General features: G+C 35.7%; 3 protein-coding genes across 3 annotated transcripts; 1 reads left to right on the plus strand and 2 right to left on the minus strand.

Moving 5' to 3' along the window:
- Positions 1-5,107: 5,107 nt before the first annotated feature.
- LOC149500443 (uncharacterized) lies at positions 5,108-6,826 on the plus strand. The gene has a single exon (XM_089736380.1). It carries the CDS (start codon positions 5,234-5,236, stop codon positions 6,704-6,706), a length of 1,473 nt encoding a protein of 490 aa, XP_089592506.1. The 5' UTR covers positions 5,108-5,233; the 3' UTR covers positions 6,707-6,826.
- LOC114243627 (ubiquitin carboxyl-terminal hydrolase 3) lies at positions 6,732-17,848 on the minus strand. Its single transcript, XM_028175189.2, has 10 exons — positions 17,631-17,848; positions 16,397-16,541; positions 15,110-15,410; positions 14,031-14,381; positions 13,368-13,516; positions 13,091-13,208; positions 11,883-12,014; positions 11,299-11,441; positions 10,639-10,773; positions 6,732-10,214 (listed from the first exon to the last, which is right to left on the minus strand). The coding sequence occupies exons 1-10, from the start codon at positions 17,716-17,718 to the stop codon at positions 10,064-10,066; spliced, it is 1,713 nt and encodes a 570-aa protein (XP_028030990.2). The 5' UTR covers positions 17,719-17,848; the 3' UTR covers positions 6,732-10,063.
- A 1,432-nt stretch (positions 17,849-19,280) lies between these two features.
- Positions 19,281-21,440, minus strand: RpS17 (ribosomal protein S17). Its single transcript, XM_028173395.2, has 3 exons — positions 21,301-21,440; positions 21,011-21,162; positions 19,281-19,545 (listed from the first exon to the last, which is right to left on the minus strand). Exons 1-3 carry the CDS (start codon positions 21,301-21,303, stop codon positions 19,299-19,301), a joined length of 402 nt encoding a protein of 133 aa, XP_028029196.1. The 5' UTR covers positions 21,304-21,440; the 3' UTR covers positions 19,281-19,298.
- Between the last annotated feature and the right edge of the window lie 541 nt (positions 21,441-21,981).

The raw sequence follows: 21,981 nt of genomic DNA on the forward strand, positions 1-21,981 counted from the left end.
TTTAGTTTTTAAATTATATACATATACCTAGTCAGGTCATAAGTATTGTCACACAGTAAAAACTTTTCTTTTAGAATGCTGGCCACAAAAAAGTTTATTGAATTCGAATTTCGAATTGTTCATGAAAATAAAAATGTATACTTTTAGAATTTTTACTTATTTTTAAATATGGAGTGGACGCTTAAAGAAGACCGTGTTGCAGTTATTGCGTTGCATCGTTGCGGTTACGCGCCAATTCAAATTTTTAACATACTAAAAATTTTTAATATAACCAAAAGATTCGTTTATCGTACCATCAAACAATACAATGAAGACTCTAGTGTAGATGACAGGTCAAGAAGTGGTCGCCCTCGGTCTGTTAGGACTCCAGCAGTCATAAAAGCTGTGGAGGCGCGAATTCAAAGAAATCCCAAACGTAAGCAGAAACTGTTGGCCCTTCAGATGGGGTTAAGCAGAACCACGGTGAAAAGAGTGTTAAATGAAGACTTAGGGCTTCGGGCATATCGAAGAAAAACAGGACATCGTTTGAATGTTCGTCTAATGGACCTGAGACTGAAGAGATGCCGCGCTTTGTTGAAGCGGTACGCGGGAAAAAAATATCGGGAAATTCTTTTTTCGGATGAAAAAATTTTTACCGTAGAAGAGAGCTACAACAAACAAAATGATAAGGTGTAGGCACACAGTAGTGAAGAAGCGCGCAACCGTATTCCGCGTGTCCAACGAGGTCATTTTCCATCCTCGCTCATGGTATGGTTGGGAGTTTCTTATTGGGGCTTAACAGAGGTACATTTTTGTGAGAAAGGTGTAAAAACGAATGCAGTTGTGTATCAAAATACAGTCCTGACGAACCTTGTGGAACCTGTTTCTCATACCATGTTCAATAACAGGCACTGGGTATTCCAATAAGATTCAGCGCCAGCTCATAGAGCGAAGAGCACACAAGACTGGCTGGCGGCGCATGAAATCGACTTCATCCGGCACGAAGACTGGCCCTCCTCCAGTCCAGATTTGAATCCGTTAGATTACAAGATATGGCAACACTTGGAGGAAAAGGCGTGCTCAAAGCCTCATCCCAATTTGGAGTCACTCAAGACATCTTTGATTAAGGCAGCCGCCGATATTAACATGGACCTCGTTCGTGCTGCGATAGACGACTGGCCGCGCAGATTGAAGGCCTGTATTCAAAATCACGGAGGTCATTTTGAATAAACTTTAGTGTCATAATAATCTATGTTTTGTTAAGTTCATTTTGGTATATGAATGGTTACATAATGAATAAACTTGTTTCAATTATTTTACATCAAACATGTGACAGAATTTATGACCTGACTAGGTATTATTAAAAAAGCACGTCAGTTAGATCGACTTAATATTATAACTTATAACATAATTTAGATATCAATAGTAGGACAGGAAATCGCGGGGACAGTTCTTAATGTATGTACCTACTTGTTTACTCGCGCGCCATGTACCTACCGTATATTAAAGATAAAGAAATATTCCGTAAAGCACTAAAAACTAAAGTATTTTTTACATTTTCATTTCAATCGGTTGAACAAAACGCGATCGCAAACAATCCAAGACCCGAGCAAATTCAAGAAATATTTTATGTAAAGGACCCCTTAACTGTTGCACGTTTCAATTTTTCAAATCAATATTTCCATAATCCTAGTTCACGTCACGTTTAATAAAGAATAATAAATAATAGTTTAAGAAAACTAATAAAATACGCTTTTATAGAAAACCAACTATAAAAAATAAATAAAGAAATAAATTTTAATTAATTTGAATTAATAATTGTTTTGTAATGGTATTTTGTTAGTTTTTTTAAGCTATTATTTATTTTTCATTTTTTAGTCGAATTTCAATTTTTTCAATATTTTTTTTTATATTTTACTGTCGTCGGTCCTTAATAAGTATACCAAATTTCGAGTTAATCCGACGTTTTGAAGGGGATCAAAATCATATTCAAAGATTCCATTACAAACATAGATACGTCTGAAACTAATAATAAAAGCGTATTATAAATTGTCAGCGATAATTCGTATTAAATAGAAATATCTAAATTTCATAGGTGTACATCAGAAGCCTAATGGAGCGAATAAAGCCGCTTTGTCGTCGACTAATTTGCAAATTAACGCGTGCAATGAAAGCCCGGCCACTCGAGCACAGTGCAATCTAATTAATTAAAGCTTTCGCCCTTGTGTACGGCGTCTAACTTCGCTTTTCCCGCGTCCTCTATGTGATTTCAAATTAATTATTTGGTTCCAATTTTTTCGCACGATGCCTGTGTCAAGAATTAGGTACTGAAAATAGTGTAGCGCATCTTGTTTTTTTTTTTGACTACTCGTGCCTCTGAAATAGTGCGGCATTCTGACGCAGATTTACTGATTTTTGTATGCCTTTCAAATAATCAACCTAAATTTAAATTATTTAAATCTTTTAAATCACAAGTGAAATATTCAAAATTATACAATCAGACGCTTAGATCAACTTAATAATCTGTAAATGTTCTGTTAATTACATTACGAATGCTTAATATCGTTTTTCTCTTACACTACACATATTACGAAATACAAATTGAACGGTACAATCTGTATATAAAATATATCGTGTTACACAATTAGTTGCATCACACCTAAACAAGCAACTATCCCCGCCCTGCTCGAAATAGTTCAGCAGCCGCCCCTGACTCTCGCACCAAGGTAACGTTATTTGGACGCTCCTAATGGACTAAGTGCTTGCCAAATGGCCCGCGCCACGGAGCTTTTAATGAAATTTTCCTCCCTTTGTGAGACGGAATTGGCGCAATCAATCCATTTACACTTTGTTTCGCCAACAGTGGCACTACCGTCGCTATCGTGTGCCCTCACCGCATCGAGTACCTACAGCTTTTAGTCAAAACTAAATAGCTTTTATCGTTTACAACCGAGAAAGGTTTTAAATTGATTGGCCTCGGTGCCTTAAAATGCCATATTCTTTTATGAATGTAATGAAGAAACTTGTCAACATTTGTCTTCATGATTGAAAATTCATGATTAACTTGAAAAAATTTAATTGAGATGATTATATCTCTTAATAATTTATTAAATTAAATTAATTTATCTAAATAATTAATATTAAATTATCTAAATTATTTTGGCGTTTTCTTCTTTTTGTTGTTTTTAGTATTGTTATTTTTAGTTTAGTCAAAAAGAATAATAAAAATAAATCTAACCTTGGAATAGAAATTGAATTTCATGTCTACAAAATTGAATTTGAAGTTAAATAAACGTATAAGTAATTCCAATACAGGCATGTTTATTTATCTTATTATTATATTCTTCTTATATTCTTCTTTATATTCTTCTTTATATTCTTCTTTATATTCTTCTTTATATTATTTCTTATCTTATAATAATATTATCTTTATCTTATTAGTTTAATCTGAATATTAGTCGATCATCCTAACGAGAGTTATCATCTGATGTCGAGATTTTTTTCCAAGTCTAACACAAAGGACAAATAAGGAAACAGGAAAAATAATAATGCACGGAACAAGCTACCGGCTCATCGATTAATTATCCATCCGGTATCACGGCACTGGTCTTCCACCGACAGCGAGCACTCCAGAGCCGCGCTAATAAGTTATTTAACATCTAAAATTCAACAGGATACCGAAGACAGTACACCAGATGTTCATAACGTGACCATACGTCCCGCTTTGGGCGGGATTGTCCCGCTTTCAGGCTGTCCGTCCCGTTGTCCCTAATGAGAACAAAAATGTCTCACTTTCATTTATCTATTGTCCATATGTTTAATAGAAACTTACCGAATACTTACCTTATAATACCGTACCTAAATACTTATAACTTAACTTATAAAACTAAGCAATTTACTCTACGCGATATTATTATTATTATTCTTATTTTTTTAAATTTTTTATTGCCTAGATGTGTGGACGAGCTCACAACAGCCCACCTGGTGTTAAGTAGTTACTGGAACCCATAGACATCTACAACGTAAATGCGCCACACACCTTGAGATATAAGTTCTAAGGTCTCAGTATAGTTACAACGGCTGCCCCACCCTTCAAACCGAAACGCATTACTGCTTTACTGCAGAAATAGGCGGGGCGGTGGTACCTACCCGTGCGGACTCACAAGAGGTCCTACCACCAGTAAATTACCAACAATATGGTGAAGTTTAATATGTAATAGAATTAGAGTGTAATCTAATTTAATTTTTAAAATGCAAAATGTTTCTCTATGGCTAAAATCTTAATGATGTTTAATTAATGTAGTTTTATAGGTGAATTATGTAAAAAAAAACCTATATAATTTATACCTATTAAATTGTATATGTATACGTATTTGTATATGTATACGTATTTGTATATGTATACGTATTTATTATACGCTTCAGTTTTACTTTAACAAGCTTACTTAAGTCAACGAACATAGAGAACATATATGTACCAATTTTTTTTAAAAACACAATGAAACCTCTTTACGTATTGACAAAGCGATTGATGTTTCAATAAACGTTAATAATATAAAGTCGGTACAAATGGCAAATACACATATTTATACCTTGTGTTTATTTCACATAGTTTCATATGAACAGAATGGGATCGCGTTACAATATTAATCGGAACAACAATATTTTTAATCGTAAGTGAATTTCACACCTGAACTTTAGCTTTAGCATTGCTCCTTTAATTAAAAAAAAGTATAAAATTTAATGAGTCATCATAATTCTATCTTGCTGAGCGCACAACGGTCTACCTACCTCCGCTTAACTCAGTTCTTATTTCAATTCTTAATAATCAGCGGTAGAGGTCTGACTTATATTTTTATTGCCGTTATTGTAATCCTGGTGCAAACAGACTTAATTACTTCGTTCTCGTAGCGTCTCAGTCTTCACCTCTAACAAAAAGAACGCTACCAGTCAAATCTCGCGCTGACTCTTGCCTGTACCCACAGACAACACTCAGCAGTATTATTGCCTTTGAAGAAACATTCTAAATGAAACCAGTTTCTTCTTCGAAAATTACTAGAGATTTCGGCCCTACTTTTCCAAATAAGTGCCTTAGATAATGGTATCGAATGGTAACTAGTTTACCTATAGTTGTTAACTCACCTTTGCTTATGAATATATTCTCTTTGTAGATATTAGTAATACTCCACGAGACTACATTGAATATACAGGAATACTAAATCGGTCGATTTGGACACAAGATGAAGTTAATACCATGGAAATTATAGAACTAGATTCGTCATGTAGCACGCTGACACCCAAATCACCAGACCCACAAACATCTTGGAATTATAACCTACGGAAGAAACACGATGTCAAGGGTAATCTTAATGTTACTAAGACACTAAATGACAGACCAGAATGTAGCTTCACAAAGGAATTTGGAATTAATGATTACAACAAACAAAATCGAAATAAATGTGACGAACGCACTAAAAATATTAGCCCTCTGAACGAAAGAGTCGCGTTCAATCGCGAAATTAATTGTTTCACGATAGTCAATAGACACTTCGACTATTCTGACACCTCTTCGGAATATGAAGATCGTGACATCGAATTATTTGCTGCAAGCGGCGACATAAATCGTGAAACCGTAAATTGGAATCAAGAGCATTATCAAAAAACTATGAACGCATTTAATACGAAAGATCATGAGAAAACTATCTGGATATATTCATACAAAAATAAAGATTTATTATCTGATTATGAACCAATAAATCATTCGAACGAAACAAGTAGCTCTAGTTCTCGCGATTTTAATATTAACGATTTGACTAAAAGTAGCAGCAGTACAGAAACATCTAGACTGCCGTCACCGATTCCAACCACGTACGTTCCTAGACTGAATCTGACATTAGGCCAAACTCTCTCTACACTCACAGAGGTAACAGAACCCGTTAGGCCCGAAATGTTAAACGTATGCAACTCTTTACAGAAACCATTTAACAGTTGGTTCCCTGATCAAGATACCGGCGATTCCGATGGCAGTAATGAAATATCTAGAAAATTGATTACTCAGATGGGTTTATCGCCACGATTTAACAAAAGAAGCCGTAGAAGATGTGCAGAATTCGTTGGTGACATAGAATTACGTTCTCACCCCAAAAAACAAGATAAACAAACTTCCACTACTGCAAATCCGAGCTTAGAAGTCCAAAAGCGTTTAGACGAGAAATTACACTTCAAGTCTATTTTTACGTCCTCAACAGTTAGCAGGGATGATAAGCTTGCAAAAATCCACGAAGAAATTGAACCTTTCAATGAAAGTACCACGTCTCATGAAGATTTTGGCACAAATGAAGCGCGAATCGAAAGAAAGCGTTTACGGAAACCGCATATAACTATGGAACGCACATTTACAAAGGACAAAATTACTGATCCAATCGAAAAGTTAGAATGCAACAACTGGATTATTGAAGAGAACGACAACAATAATTCCGCGATTACAGATTTTGTTTTAAGTAATATGGAAGAGGATAATCTCAACTGCGGTGTTAACATTGATAGTAAAGTGACTAAACAAGATATGCTATGGACGAGAAACGCGGCGGCATTACTTAGGCCCGCGCAATGGGGTGAATATTTAGCAATAACTGAAACACCATTAACGCCACAATTATCACTTAGTACCGTAGAAACAAAATCGTGCTTTACGCGTTTCATTAATTGGTTTAAATGCTGGAAATAAATAAATGTAAATAAAGAAAACAACATTTTTATTTTATTTTGGCGAATTTATTAAATTCAACACTAAATTCCGGTAATTGATGTTGCTTATACAAAACTAATCTGTATTTTTTTTCTATAAAAGTTACTTCGGTTTTGATATGACAACAATCACGAAACAAAAAACCGATTTTATTTACACAAGGTTCACCGTAACATGTCAACACACAATTCTCGTTTTCTCTTTGCGTAATACATTTTCGCGATAAGAAAAAACCAATGGGAATGTAAGAGGCGTAATTAAGAAGTCGAATCTTAAAAAGTAAGTCCAATTGAGAAACAAAACACGAGGTATACCTTAATTATTGTTAAATCCACGACCAGCAAAGCGACTACGAAACCGTCTTGCAGTAATAGCCTATCTAAAAAGTAGAATTTAATTCAACTGTCAACATTTTAAAGTTTGTTTGGCGTGTAGATAGTTTTGAATCTAAGGCATTTTTATCAATTCATCATTTATACTCGTAAGATGTAACTAACTTTTTTAAGTGTTATAACTCGCGTACATAAGTATATCAGTATGTAAGCTTAAGTATCTTCTTATGATATTAAAAAAGTATATGTTGGTTTTTGTTTTTATTTTGTAGATCGGAGAGGCTCGTATGAAATCCTGTGCTACCTAGGTACTAAATTTCGGTTCCATACTGCATTAGACGCTAATCTGTACGTAAAATTTGTGCCTTCATTTATATTAAAGTATTTTTTTCTGTAAAACACGTGAAATATATTTTTTTAAAGCTTATTTTAACTTTGCCTGCATATCGCTTTGGAATTTTGCTATTAATGAACGAAATCTGCGAACAATGTTTGATTTGTACATTATTTTAAAGGAAATCTATTCGTAAATTAATGAAGTTCTTCATAAATGATTATATAACTCAAGACTAGGTTACGCTCCGCTGTGACTATTGTTGTCCGATAAAATTTAAATTCTAACTACTCGCGCGCCACCTACCATACTTTGATCGTACTATTTTATATAGCCTATGTCTTAATCTGTTAATACATCGTGACATTTCATCAAGATCCGTAAGTATTTTTTCAGTGAAATATCCAACCATCCACGCAGACGTCCGCGTTTACAGTATTCGTAGGATATTATATTTTTAATAAGTATTTAGATTGGTTCACCAAATTCGAAAGTTTGTATTGAAAGCCTTTTAGGCTAATTTGAAGAATCTCAATTAGAATCCTTGCACAATTTAATAACGCAATTATAAACTGTCTAGATGTGAAATAGTAAAATTATTTAATAAACGCGCGATTGATACGTCATTTAATTTGCGATTAGTAAGGAACTTCAGAATATTTTATATTAAAGTATCAAATATCAATGTTACCAATGAAAGAGAAGCTTCGATGCATAGCATTTATAAACATGTCTTCGAAGCGGTACCGTGTGATGCCAATATACAACGCTATGCAGTCGACAGCTGTTATAAAAATACACCATTATATCTAAATAATTCAAAATATGCGCTGTCGATATTGACAGCATTCGTGTTTTATTATTTAGATAAATCTCACTGGGATCTTATTAAAGTTCAGGTGAAAAATAAGCAGAGGTCAACGACTCTCAAAATATCAAGGCGCGCGGGGATAAGCCTAAGCAATGTATCTCTTTTTGTAAATTTCACATTTTCATGCAATAAGTTTAAGTAATAAACTCTGCCGAACGCCGCCCCCATAAAAACTGTGAAAGTCGCGCGTCAGCCACTTTTTTAACTATTACACTGTGTAGGCAAAGGGTGCAGAAAAGTACGTCTTTGTTTTTAACAAACAGACCTTTATTTTCGGCAACAAAATATATTTAACCTATAACGAAACACGCACGGGCGTTACGCAACGTTTATTATTGTTTGAAGACTCTTTGATAAATCGACCTTATTTTCGAACTGAAAATGTTATCATTTATTTAAAACAAGCCTTCTCGATTTGGCCAGCGTGAGCCAAGTAAACGCGCAAAAAATAACTTTTTTTTCATAACACCGCCATTATAATGAAGCATGATGTGCCAAAATATTGACCTATTGTTTAAATAAAACTTCTTCGTTTATCGATTGGTGAAAACAACATCAAAATCGGTGGCGAGATTAAGAAAGAAAGCGCGGAGAAAGCGACTCTGTTTTACTATGTAGAAATATCATAAACGATTCATTAAAAATTTCAATCTGTTGGATCTTCTAAGGCGCCTATAAAATTATTTTTAATTATAATTAAAATACGAGATGTACATATACTGTGTAGAAATCACAAAAATAACAGTTCATGATTTATTATTACGAAAAAAAAAAGATGTAAATCGGGCGGGACGTAATCGCGGGATGTAAAGATGTAAAAAACATGCGGGCAGATTAAACTGTCCCATCACATTTCGTTATCTCATAATAACTGTCATAATTATACACAATAATAGCCTTTTAAATATTACATTCTTAATTAATTAGATCATAAGTTTACTTTAATCATAGGATCTAAAGTTTGACGGATGTTTTTGCTTTTTTGTTTGTTAAAAAAAACATCATAGTCGTTGGTGGCTAGTCAACGTTGTGGCGAATCACACATTCCAAATTTGAATTCACAATCGAAAACACAACCTCATTTCGAGCAAATAAAAAACACGGAACTTATTTTGACCTATTGCGAATTAATAAAAAAATAGAAAACATCTTGTTAAAAAAAGGCTGACATAATTCATTGTTTAGACTAAAAATATTTTATTACATTACAAAAATTATTTCGGATATTCATTTGCAAAAATCGCTCCCAAAAACGAATGCGTGATGAGAATTACGATTTTATCAATTTTATAAACGTGTTTTGAGAATGAGGTTTTTGGAAAAAAAATACTAGTCGATATATATGCATAGAATAATGCATATTCACAATTCAGTAGATTTTAACAGCAGCGAGCTTCATGGAGCCTTCCATGTATATATTATAATAAAAGTCAAAAGGACAGAGCCCAAGAAACTTGCACACAGGACACGGGAGCATACATACATACCTAACAGCCATTTTATTTTATATATTTTAAGCTACTTGTAACGATCTTTGAGCGCGCTGTAAAAAATAAAAGTTGGCAACACTTGTATCATACAGTGTTTTTATAATCTTAATTATTACAGGGGGCAATGACCTTTGAACATAGATTCCCAAACTTTTTTTGTCTTGTCCCTTCTCTGTCACTCCATTCACTTAGAGTCAGCCATTTGTATCTCAGGTCCCGATTTTAATTACACCCTTCTTGATTACACCATTACAGACTAATCTGAGTGTACGAGGGTCAAAATTGTGAGTATTGAGGTCGGTATCGATGTCACAGCGACAGTTCCCTGCGGATGTAGAAGAGTATGTAGGGCTTGCAGCTGGCGACGGCGTGCGAGTCCGCGGCGCGCACCGTGTGGTCGTTGAAGTGGAACCACTGCTCCTCGTTTATAGCGAACGCGGTGTAGTGACCAGACCCGGCCCTGGGGGGAGTGCATAGGGACGTTATTAATTTTTATTATTAATTGGGTGAACATGCTCATGGCCCACCTCGCGTCATCTCGAGACACGAGGTAGATTGGTGGACGAGCTCACAGCCCACCTGGTGTTAAGCAGTTGTCAGAGCCCATAGACAATCTACAACGTAAATTCCACCACCCACCTTGAGATACGAGTTCTAAAGTCTAAAGTATTTAGGTATATAAGCATTTCTTTAGCTACATTGAATATCACAAAATATAGCTTTGATGCTGATGGCGTCATGGTTACTGCGATACTGTGGATTTCGCGACACTATTTTTTTTACGAAATTACCTTCGCATATATCGAAAGTACTTTCGTGAAACTGAGTTTGCAAGCATGCAAGACAATAAATTCGTAATGTAAATTCCGCATTGGGTACGGTACCCGGAGCCGTGGTGCACGATGACGGCGGCGAGGTCGTACAGCAGCGCGTCGTGCTCGGCGCGCCGCACGTCGCGCACGAAGCGGGACACGTCCAGCGCGCGCAGCGGGAACGAGATCGAAGTGTCCACCTTGGTCCTGAACAAAACAATGTTCCGTTAAAACAAACGCGACAAAAAGATAAGGCGTATTTACGATACCCGTGTGCTTTATGAACGTTCTCGATAGCGTAAAAGTTAACCCAATTTTGTATGCAGTTGGAACAGCGCCCCTAGCGGCAAACGTAGACGAACGATCCCATTCCATACAAATACTGGTGGTAGGACCTCTTGAGAGTCCGCGCGGGTAGGTACCACCACCCCGCCTATTCCTGCCGTGAAGCAGTAATGCGTTTCAGTTTGAAGGGTGGGGTAGCCGTTGTAACTATACTTGAGACCTTAGAACTTATATTTCAAGGTGGGTGGCGCATTTACGTTGTAGACGTCTATGGGCTCCAGTAACCACTTAACACCAGGTGGACTATGAGCTCGTCCAACCATATAATAACTAAAAATATCATCGTCATCATCAGCCTATAGCAGTCCACTGCTGGACATAGGCATCTCCAATTGCTCGCCACAAACTTTTTTTTCTGAAAAAATAAGATTAAATTCAATATTTTACCTGAAATAATTGTGCCATCGAAACCTTTTCAAATGTAGACACAAAACGTTCGGCAACCTCCGAATCCAGAACTGCTTGGTGGACTTCTGCTTACATTTGCAGCTGCTGCAGAAGTACCGCTCCGTGTCGGCCAACTCCTCGACCTTCACAGTATAAAACATTCACGTTAAACAAATGCCGCCTTCTAGTCATTATTCTAAAAACATTCTAGGGGGTCTAGAAGCCGCAAAACGACAGGTAGACTACGAGATTCCAGTGATCACTCAAAACCATTAATAATCTATTGACAAAGATTTTTTTTTTATTGCTTAGATGGGTGTACGAGCTCACAGCCCACCTGGTATTAAGTGGTTACTGAAGCCCATAGACAATCTACAACGTAAATGCGGTACTCACCTTGAGATATAAGTTCTAAGGTCTCAGTATAGTTACAACGGCTGCTCCGCCTTTCAAACCGAAGCGCATTACTGCTCAGAAATAGGCAGGGTGATGGTACCTACCCGCGCGGACTCACAAGAGGTCCTACCACCAGTAAGAATGAAGAATGAATGTTGGTCAATTTTAATGATATTACAGAACCCTACCTGTACAAAGCTGGCGAGACAATCCGAAAGAGCGACGGGCGTATCATTTCTTCCGACTTCTGGTAATTCCAGTGAGAGATCCAAGAAAGGGTCGTACTTCTTGCTTTCCGTGCCACACGCCAAGCAACGAACCTGAAAACGCAATTGTTATCATACATTTTTATCTTATTACTTGTAGTAGTAAATTTTACATTCATTGTATTCAGCACAATATTGCAGCAAAATATGTCAACGAACAATACCTAAATTTTATTGTAAAATACAATAATCTAGCTTATTACAGTTACCCGTGGCTTCGCCTGCGTTTTCAAAGAAATGTGTCAGTGTAGTTTCCCGTGAGAATGATATATTTTTCGGGAGAAGTTTAAGTTCCCGAATTAAAACTGTAATATTAAAAAAAATACATCTGTTGCTTCGTTTGAATGTGAAAGCAGGACAAACAAACACACTTTCACATTTAAATAGTAGAATTACTTTCATAACATTATAAGCTAGATTAGTTTTCGTTATCATATTATTTTATCATACAGTTGTAAGGAACATTGTGTACTTAGCACATTTATCTTGTTTAGCCGTGCACATGGCTTATGTTACAAGCCAGATTCTTTACTTGTTGTTCTTTATTGTGTATCTTTTTTTAAGCTTAAAATGTGAATTGTGTGCCTAATACATTAAAAAAAAACCCCGGGGAAATGGAACGTAGTTTAAATCCTAATTGCTGTGTATCTTTTTTTTAAAGCTTAAAATGTGAATTGTGTGCCTAATACATTATAAAAAAAGCAAAATGGAATGTAGTATATCGTCGTTGTCAAACCAAAATCTGCTATGTGCACTTTTTAAGATTTTTACTTTTTGACCTTTAATTCGTATAATTCACAGCCCTATCTACCGTATATAAAAAAAACTGGTATGTGTCTATAGCTTTAATATTTATCTATAGCTTTCATTTGATATAGTTCGTAAAAATTCACTTTCATATATAAAATTTTATACGAAAATTTTTTTACTCTAAGGTTCTCAGTAGCGTAAAAGTGAACTTAAATTTGTATGGAATGGGATCGTTTGCCTACGTTTGCCGCTAGGGGCGCTGTTCCAACTGAATATAAATTTGTGTTAACTTTTACTCGTTAATTCAAAATAGAGTTTTTGCACATAGCACTTTATGGTTTGACGGTGACGATATGCAAAACGAAGAGAATTACTAATACCTCGCTCTGCAATGTTCCCCCGAACACAGCAGTGACGATGGACGCCGACGGAGGCCGCGCCACGAACCCGGGCTCCGGCTTCTCGGGGGGCAGCAGTTGCAGCAGTTCCGTGTGTAATCTGTATATTGAAATGTGAAGCAAAAACTTTTTTACGAAAATCGCACGGACGGAGGAGTCTGAAATTTCCCACACTTAAAGAGAATATAGAGAAGGAGTGCTAAATGTTAATATATTTTTTAAAAGAATAGGATTATTTCCTCTGAATTCTTTTTATCACCTGTCCAGCATGTATCTGAGAAACTCATGTGCGTCCTGCTGCTGATAGCCCCTAAACCTCGGTACCACCTTCCAGATCACAAGGAACAAGCACTCCGGTGAAATAGCACCTTTCGAACCGCATCCACCAGTATTGAGATTTATCAACACCTGTAAGAAAGGACTGAAATGTTTTTATTTGATTCTCCATTAATGATATAAGTCTGCCATTATTATAAGCATCCTTATAGTATAGTATTTTCTTAGATTATTATGAATCATAATTAAAACTTTTTTTTACAATTTAGTTACAGTTTAATCTCACATTTTTACTGTCATATTAAGGAAGAGGATCTAATGTCGTATTAGGGGATTCTCTTACCGTAAAAATGAAAACCCAAGTCAAATAAACTGCCAGAACTAAAGATACTATTAGTTTGTTCTGTGTGAAATCATACGTAAATACTATAAACGTTTTTATAAAAATATTGACGTTACTTACCAGGACGAATAACACTGACTTCACTGTTAAGGTTTTTTTTAAGTTTTTTATCTATATATATTTACTAACAATTTACACTATATATATACATTTTTAAATTATGTATTATAAAATCAATGTCACACTGTTTTGGTGGAAATTTGACCGCTCAACATTTACTCAGCAACTAAAAAATTATCTCACCTTACGGAGTTCTTCAGCCATTACAACATCATTCACCTCCTGTCGTGTATAACTCCTTGAATGATACACCTTCCTGCCATTAGCCTTCATCTCCAAAGAAGGTAATTGATTGAAATAACAACTAAATTCTTGTATATTGTTCAGACTCTGAAGAACTGCATTCATGAAACATGTGTTGCCTAAATTTTTTAATCCTACAACTTTTTTTTCTCTCTGGAGCTTTCCATTAGAAGGCGATCGCTTTTTATCTTTTCTGTTTATCTGTAATGAGTTTTCAGTTGAGCTACTGTCCTCGGAATGAGTTCTCTTCCTCGATCTTGGTCTAAGACTTCGTATAGATTCTTCAGTCCCCTAAAACAACATATATGAGTCGTATGTAAATCAATGGCTTAGAAAATAAAGTTGTTTCCTTAATGTAACATATGTCATCAACAGTTTAAGACGGTGTTCAAGAGAATTCATGACTAAGCTACCCCGACTGTTCTACTATAAATACGAGTGACTATTGGCGCACAAAACATTCCCGACTCAAGCAGCCGAATAAGGCCGAGCTGTCTGTTGTGATCGCTCTACACTTGGAATGTAATAAATGGAATTCATTGGAAAAGTGTATCTTAATTACTGTCACTCATCATCAGCCTGTGTCTCTCCACTGCTGGATGTAGGCCTCTCCCATAGTCCGCCACAATGAACGATCCTCCGCCTTCCGCATCCTATCTTTCCCAGCATATCGCCGCAAGTCATCGGTCCAACGGGCAGGGGGACGCCCAACGCTGCGCTTACCGGTACGTGGCCCCTAGTCCAGAACACGTCTGCTCCATCGGCCATCGGTTTTGCGACACGTATGTCCGGCCCATTTCCATTTCAGCTTGCTAATTTTTAGGGCTATGTCGGTTACTTTGGTTCTTTGACGGATTTCCTCATTTCAGACTCGATCCATCAAAGAAAATTACTGTCACTATGGAATGATAATGATGAAGAGAATGGCGTGATAGACGATGACGTCATCATTTGATAAGCACCATGGAACCAGCCTCTCCGTCATATATCTATATTAATATTTAGATTTAAAAAATTACCTTAATACATTTATCAAGTTTACTATCACAGTTTTCAATTTCTGTACTGTGAGGATCTAAAGAAGAGCTTGTTGGTTGCACTGCTATATCTCCTTCAATAACATTGAGCACTGTATCATCTGAAGCAGTGACCAAACCAGGTATATTGGCATCACAGTCATCTTTATCTTGTCTGCTATCTTCCTGCTTTTCTCTACTGTTTTCTTTTTCATCATTTTGTTGCCTTATCCGTATAATACATTGCCTTATTGTATCTATATTGTTCTTAGTATCATTTATAATGTAATCATCACATTTGTAACTAAAACAAAATAATTAAAACATTAATCACATAGCTTAGTCATGCATGTTTTCAATACACTTACAATACACACTTTTAATACTTTACATTAAATACTGAACTACTATACTAAAAAGCTTATTCACAATGAATTATCAAAGCTTTATTAGCTCATTATTAGTATATTTATTGCATTTAGCATTTTGTTCATGATAGATAATAGTAATCTAACAGCATAATATTCTCATGTTGGAAACATTTTTCTTCTTGGTAATATTTGATTATGTGGGGTTGGCACATTATATCTTCTTTTTCACTCAGGCCTATCATACGTCACATTTTCACTCACACATCTCTCTCACATGTCAATAAAGGAGGAAACTTGGATGGACTGTGTAATAACACAATTTTGGTTATTATATAACAGAATTTTGGTTTATTGCTATTTTAGGTGATTTTTATTTATTTATTTATTTATTTATTTATGTACACACAGAAAACAAGACACAGTACAGAGTAATAGGAAAATTATGTACAAAGGCACTGCTTATTTCTTTGAGAAATCTCTTCCAGCAGACCTGCGAGAGGATAATGAGAATAATAATAAAAAGTGATAAGTGTGTGTAGAACAAATAACACATAACTAAAATAACAAACACAAAATGAGAATTATAGCACATACACATAGCAAATATTATAAGTAACACAGTAACACTCGTGTATGCGAAGAGTATAGAACCATGATCATTCGGTTGATGAGAGATAAAATAGTTGATGTGTTATTGTGTTGCAGTCACGCATTAAGGAGTGTGTAGAAATTAAAGTCGTTTGGCAGCTAATGATTTATTGCGCCCAGCAAGAACGACCAGCACTACCGACTGCACGTTACACACTGTCATAATACCGAATATGTGGTACAATGTAAATAAAACCCTTACACTATCTAAAATAATTGGTTTTTTAAGACCTATATTATTATTTAATCAGAATTAGTTCGATACACATACCAATATACAGAATAAGCATCACAGCTAATGCAAAGCTGGTGTCCGAGTGTGTCAGCATGGTTCTTCGCATGGCCATTTACATAACGACCACAGTTCACCGCACCACAATGTAGGCAAAGCCAGTTCTGTTCTGGTACTGAACATTCTAAAATATAAATACCTTTTCTTATTCTTAAATTTTAATACAGTACAAAAATTCAAAACAAATTAATTAGATGTGTTTATATTTTTAGTTTTCACCATGAACTTTAGGTATCAGTTTGTTCAATAAAAAATTTGGATAGTTAAATAATATTTGTATTTGCTGTTATTTACACTGTGGTTTACATTTTATAAATACAATTACTATTGCAACTCAGTACATATAAATTAAGATTAAGAGCTTTTAAGGGATAATTTGATTTTTGGATTTGTTTATTGTACTTTATCATGTTGAACAAACTCATGGCCCACCTTGTGTTAATAGGTAACTAAGCCTATAGACATAGTGAGTTCCATCACAAACATTGAGAACTTAAGGTGTAAGTCTCGGTTACAATATATTGGCTGGCAGCAAACTCGAATGCATTACTGTTTCATGACTGACATAGGCAGAACCACAACTCTAATAACCATATCATAAGTATGCAGACTCACAAAACGCCTCACTACCATAAATTATTTAATATGTATTCTTTTAATTTGTACATTTACATGATTTTAAATGTACAGGTTTTGAAAAAAAATTGAGAATAATTTAAACAGTGTTCATAAGGTGTTTTGATAAGTGCATTAACTTATTTTTTAATCAAATTAGAAAAAATGGGGGTAACCTTGATTTATTAATTAAGAGAATAAAACAAATTAGTAATCTACTACATAAATATATCTATACTGTGCAATTTACTTAGTTACTGTACTTAGAAATTTATTAAAGCCATAAATTTTAAGCCTAAAGACTGCTGAATTGTTAGCGGTATGGTAGCGTCAGTTGTTGGAAGGCTTTTTTTTTAATTCTTAATTATTCATATTATATAGTTGTCATAATTAGTCAATAGTCAGTCACGGTCAGCCATGCCGCGCCCCCCACCCTTTACCGACGAACAGCTGATTAATACAATATGTTAAACGCTATTGATTTTTTTAAACTAACCTCCCCTTTTCCATGATCAATAACATTAACTTTATCTGATGAACTACTATAATACACCGTATCCTTTAAAACGATTAAATTTCGCATTTCAGATAACTTTACCTGAACAACTGAAGTTCTTTGTGATTTTTGTGTCCTCGACTTTGATTTGTTCCAATTTGACGTTATCTAACAAATGTTCGCATTCCATTCTTCATAGTACAGAAAAATTAAGTGAAATATAAGTATTTAATCACGATGTAATTATTAGCTACATTCAAGGAAAAATACAAGGAGTTCCGTCTTCTTAAAGGTGCCTATGTTGTACAGTATTGTATAATCTGTGGGAACGTTATGTTTGACATTTTGACATTAATTTGCAGTGTAGTGTTGCAGAAGGCTATTTCCATAGATTATACACTTAATGGCTATTTCCCTATCTTCTATCAAAAAGTACTCTGTAAATTCTGGATTTAATTTGGAAGAAACGAGACTTTAATATTACTGTAATTATTATAAGCATTACTGTAGCTAGGATCTCGCAACAAGCTAGAAATCCGAAATTCAAAACCTCCTTCCCTGCAAAGCAAGATATCTTTTTTTTTCCTATCTAAGCTGATAGCTAAGCTATTTCAGCGTAACTTTAACTAGTAGGTGAGCTCATGGGGCTCAAACCTGACGACGTTGCTAAAACGAACCCTAACAAGAGCCGTGCTTCGCAGAATCTACCACCGGATCGGAAACGCGACCCACTGAGAAGATCCGGCGAGAAACTCAGTGGGCTGTGTCTGAGAGTTAATTTACTCGTCGAGCCCTTCGTCGCAAGCGACGGGTTCGACGAGAACGGTTACCGGTGCTTGAGGTACCTAAAAGGACCTCTTCTGAGTCCGCACGGGTAGGTACCACCGCCCCGCCTATTTCTGCCGTGAAGCAGTAATGCGTTTCGGTTTGAAGGGTGGGGCAGCCGTTGTGACTATACTGAGACCTTAGAACTATATCTCATGGTGTGTGGCGCATTTACGTTGTAGATGTCTATGGGCTCCAGTAACCACTTAACATCAGGTGGGCTGTGAGCTCGTCCACACAGCTAAGCAATAAAAAAAAAAAAAAAAAAAAAAAAAAAAAAGCACCGTTAGTGGATCGGGAGGATCCGAGATGACGTGTTTTGGGCGACGTCGACTGCTTTCCATTCTGTCCGCAGGATCGGGAATGTACCGGGGTTACCGGCGGCCACGATGAGAGGGTTCTCGTGTCGTGCCGCTTTATCGAAGTGGCGCATGGACGCCAACTGAAGATACTTACTGATGGACTCTAAGTCCAGGTCGTCATGGAGGTCGACGTTCCTGACGAACCACGGGGCTCCGACGGCTATCCTGCAAAAACGGGATTGAATAATTTGGAATGATTTTAAGTGTATGCGGGCCGCGTGAGCGAACACTACACTTGCATAGGTCATGACGGGGCGTATGCAAGTTTTGTAGTGTCACCTTATTTCTAAGGGACATTTTACTTCTCCTACATATCATCAGGTAGAGACGTCCTAGAATGAAGTCGGCACGGTCGCGTACCGTCTTGATGTGGGGGCGGATCGTCATTTTACTGTCGAGGGTGACGCCTAAATATTTGACCTTCGGGGCCCACGGTATGGGCTGGTCGAACATCGTGATTGGGCGAATGGCGGGGGTGTTGACGCGCCTAGTCGGGAGGGACAACTGACACTTCACAGACCACAGCCATATATACTATACAGGTTATTCAATTAAAACAAGACAATTTTATTCTTATAATTTATTAATTACGCCTGCCACCATAGCCACCCTGGGTAGCTGGCTGTGTTAGTTGCAGGCCATTAATATTGTTGAAGTCCAGCATCTTCAACATATCCTTGGTGTCGGGGTCTACTTCGATGATGTCATGTTCGAGAGCAGACACTTCTGGGACATAGTTGTCACGCCTCTCACGCTCCTCTTCCTGAAGTTTGATAGAGATTCCTCGCACTTGCGAGTGTCTGAGACGCCTCATTAAATGTGTGGCAAATCTAAAACAATAAAATACAATTTTATTGGTATACTATAATATTCAATGTGACTGAAATCCATTCTGTACGCCAATTTTCAGATTAAATTCAATATCTATTAGGGAATTTGAAATTTTTATCACCTTTTTACACACATAAAACTTTAATTAGCTGACACAACGAAAGTGCAGCCTGCAGAAAGTGCGGAAAAACAGTAATGCATTTCGGCCATGAAGTGGTAATGCATTTGGGTTTGAAGGTTGGCCAAACCGTTGAAAAGTAAATAAAAGAGATAGTAGTAGAGTAAGAAAAGTGAATAAAAAAGATTTTGAACTCATATTTGAAGATGAAGGCGACGTTAATGTGGGTGATATCATTAAGCTCTGGTGACCCTTAACACCAAATGAGCTTAGAGCTTCAAATTAATAAAAAAAACTTCCAATTGCTTTCATTATGTTGGAGTAATTAAGTTATGTTAACATGTGAAAATCACAAAATTTACTTGTTTATTTATGCTTAGTTCTATTGTTTTCACTTTCTTTATAATAATAGTTTATTAAGGTTACCGATTTCTGAATGGTCTCTTAAGCCCCTGTAAACTGTGTAATAGTGTTGGGTATACTACTACAAAAATGCTAGCAGTGCTGATCCAATTTGTGATCTAACTTTATACATAATGTATAATTATTGTATAATTAATTGTATAATGAATGTATGTATATGATAATTGTATTGACATGACAACTTCAACTTAATAATATATATTTTTGTTTTGATAACACAATTATTTTGTAGCCAATATATTCTACATAATGTTCAGGTCTGGATTATTACTATTATTAATAGTTGGTATGGGACAATATTGTAAGGATAATCTGGCAATATAATTACTAGAATGAAAATTTCTGGCAGAAAATTTCCAAGTAACTATTGTTAAGATATTTTTTGCTTCAAAATTATGTTTCTATTTAATCACCAATTAGGTGACTAATATGAACATACCTAATATTTTTGTTTTGCTTTTCCAAATTATTACATTTGTATCTTCAGTAGCTTATTATGAATTATAATTTTAATAACCTGTCACTCTTTAAAACCTAGGAGAAGTTTTAAAGGATTGGATACTGTCAGCATACATTTCGTAAATGGCACGTTTAAGTTTTTGAATTCAGATTATCTGAAATCAAATTTTATAGTAATATATTCGTTTTCCTAATAATTTTAATTTTTTTTGAAAATATGTGTATATCTATAATATCTATACAGTACAGAATCCCCGCATCGCTTCTACAGTACTTTACTACTAAAACATCACCTAAAAGTTTTCATGTAAAATCAAAATTTAAAGACCATTGAATTCAATAACACACTTGTTTCATTTGGTTGCGAGTATGCATTAATTATTGTTAGATTTATTTGAATGGGTTAATATTTGTTTGTGTAAAGCAAAAATTAAGTGTTAGATTTTTAATAGGAATATACTCACCCAGCAATTTTATTCCTAAGAGGCTTGGTAGGAATGATAGCGATTTCTTCACATATTCTTTTATTTGTATCAAAATCAAGTGTTAATCTTGTATAGTATTTTTCAATAATAATCTTCGCCGCTTTCTTGACGGTTTTAGTCCGGACACGACCCTACAACAAATTTTCTGTAAAATACACAGGTAGCAAGAATTCATTTTAGGAAAACTGGTGAACACCGTATTAAAACAGTTGTAAGAAAATACAATTGTTAAGATTATATTGGATTACATTACGAATTTATTAAATTACCATGGCTGAAGTTGTACAGCGCTGCTTTTGACAGAATCAAAGAGAAGCGAAAGGAAGAGAGAACACAGTGTTGCACGTTTTACGGATTTACATTCTAGGTGATAATCTATGGAATAATTTTTTTGCACTTCTAAATAATCTATGAAACAATAAAACTGTGAATAAAATATGTAAATGTATTATCCAAAGTTCACTTTGAAGTACTTTTAGTCACTTGTACTACGGTTACAACAAGCCAATACAGCCTATCATTACTTCCCGGATACCATTTCCATTCATTATACTCATTGATGTATTAAAAAATGTGTTTTTATATATCTATGATTATACTCTTTTTAATTTTTATACAACACTAGACTAACCCGTCTGCCTACTTTGCGGGCTGATTTTTTATTTAACTTTGATCCGATCGATACTAGGCTTCACAAGATCATCCGCTTAGCTAAATTTTTTTTTATTGCTTTCATGGGTGGACGCCCTCACAGCCCACCTGATGTTAGGTAGTTACTGGAGCCTATAGACATCTACAACGTAAATGCGCCAACCACCTTGAGATATAAGTTCTAAGGTCTCAGTATAGTTACAACGGCTGCCCCACCCTTCAAACCGAAACGCATTACTGCTTCACGGCAGAAACAGGCTAGGTAGTGGTACCTACCCGTGCGGACTCACAAAAGGTCC

Source organism: Bombyx mandarina, chromosome 21 (assembly GCF_030267445.1).
Source record: "Bombyx mandarina strain Sakado chromosome 21, ASM3026744v2".
In the NCBI taxonomy this organism is placed as follows: domain Eukaryota; kingdom Metazoa; phylum Arthropoda; class Insecta; order Lepidoptera; family Bombycidae; genus Bombyx; species Bombyx mandarina.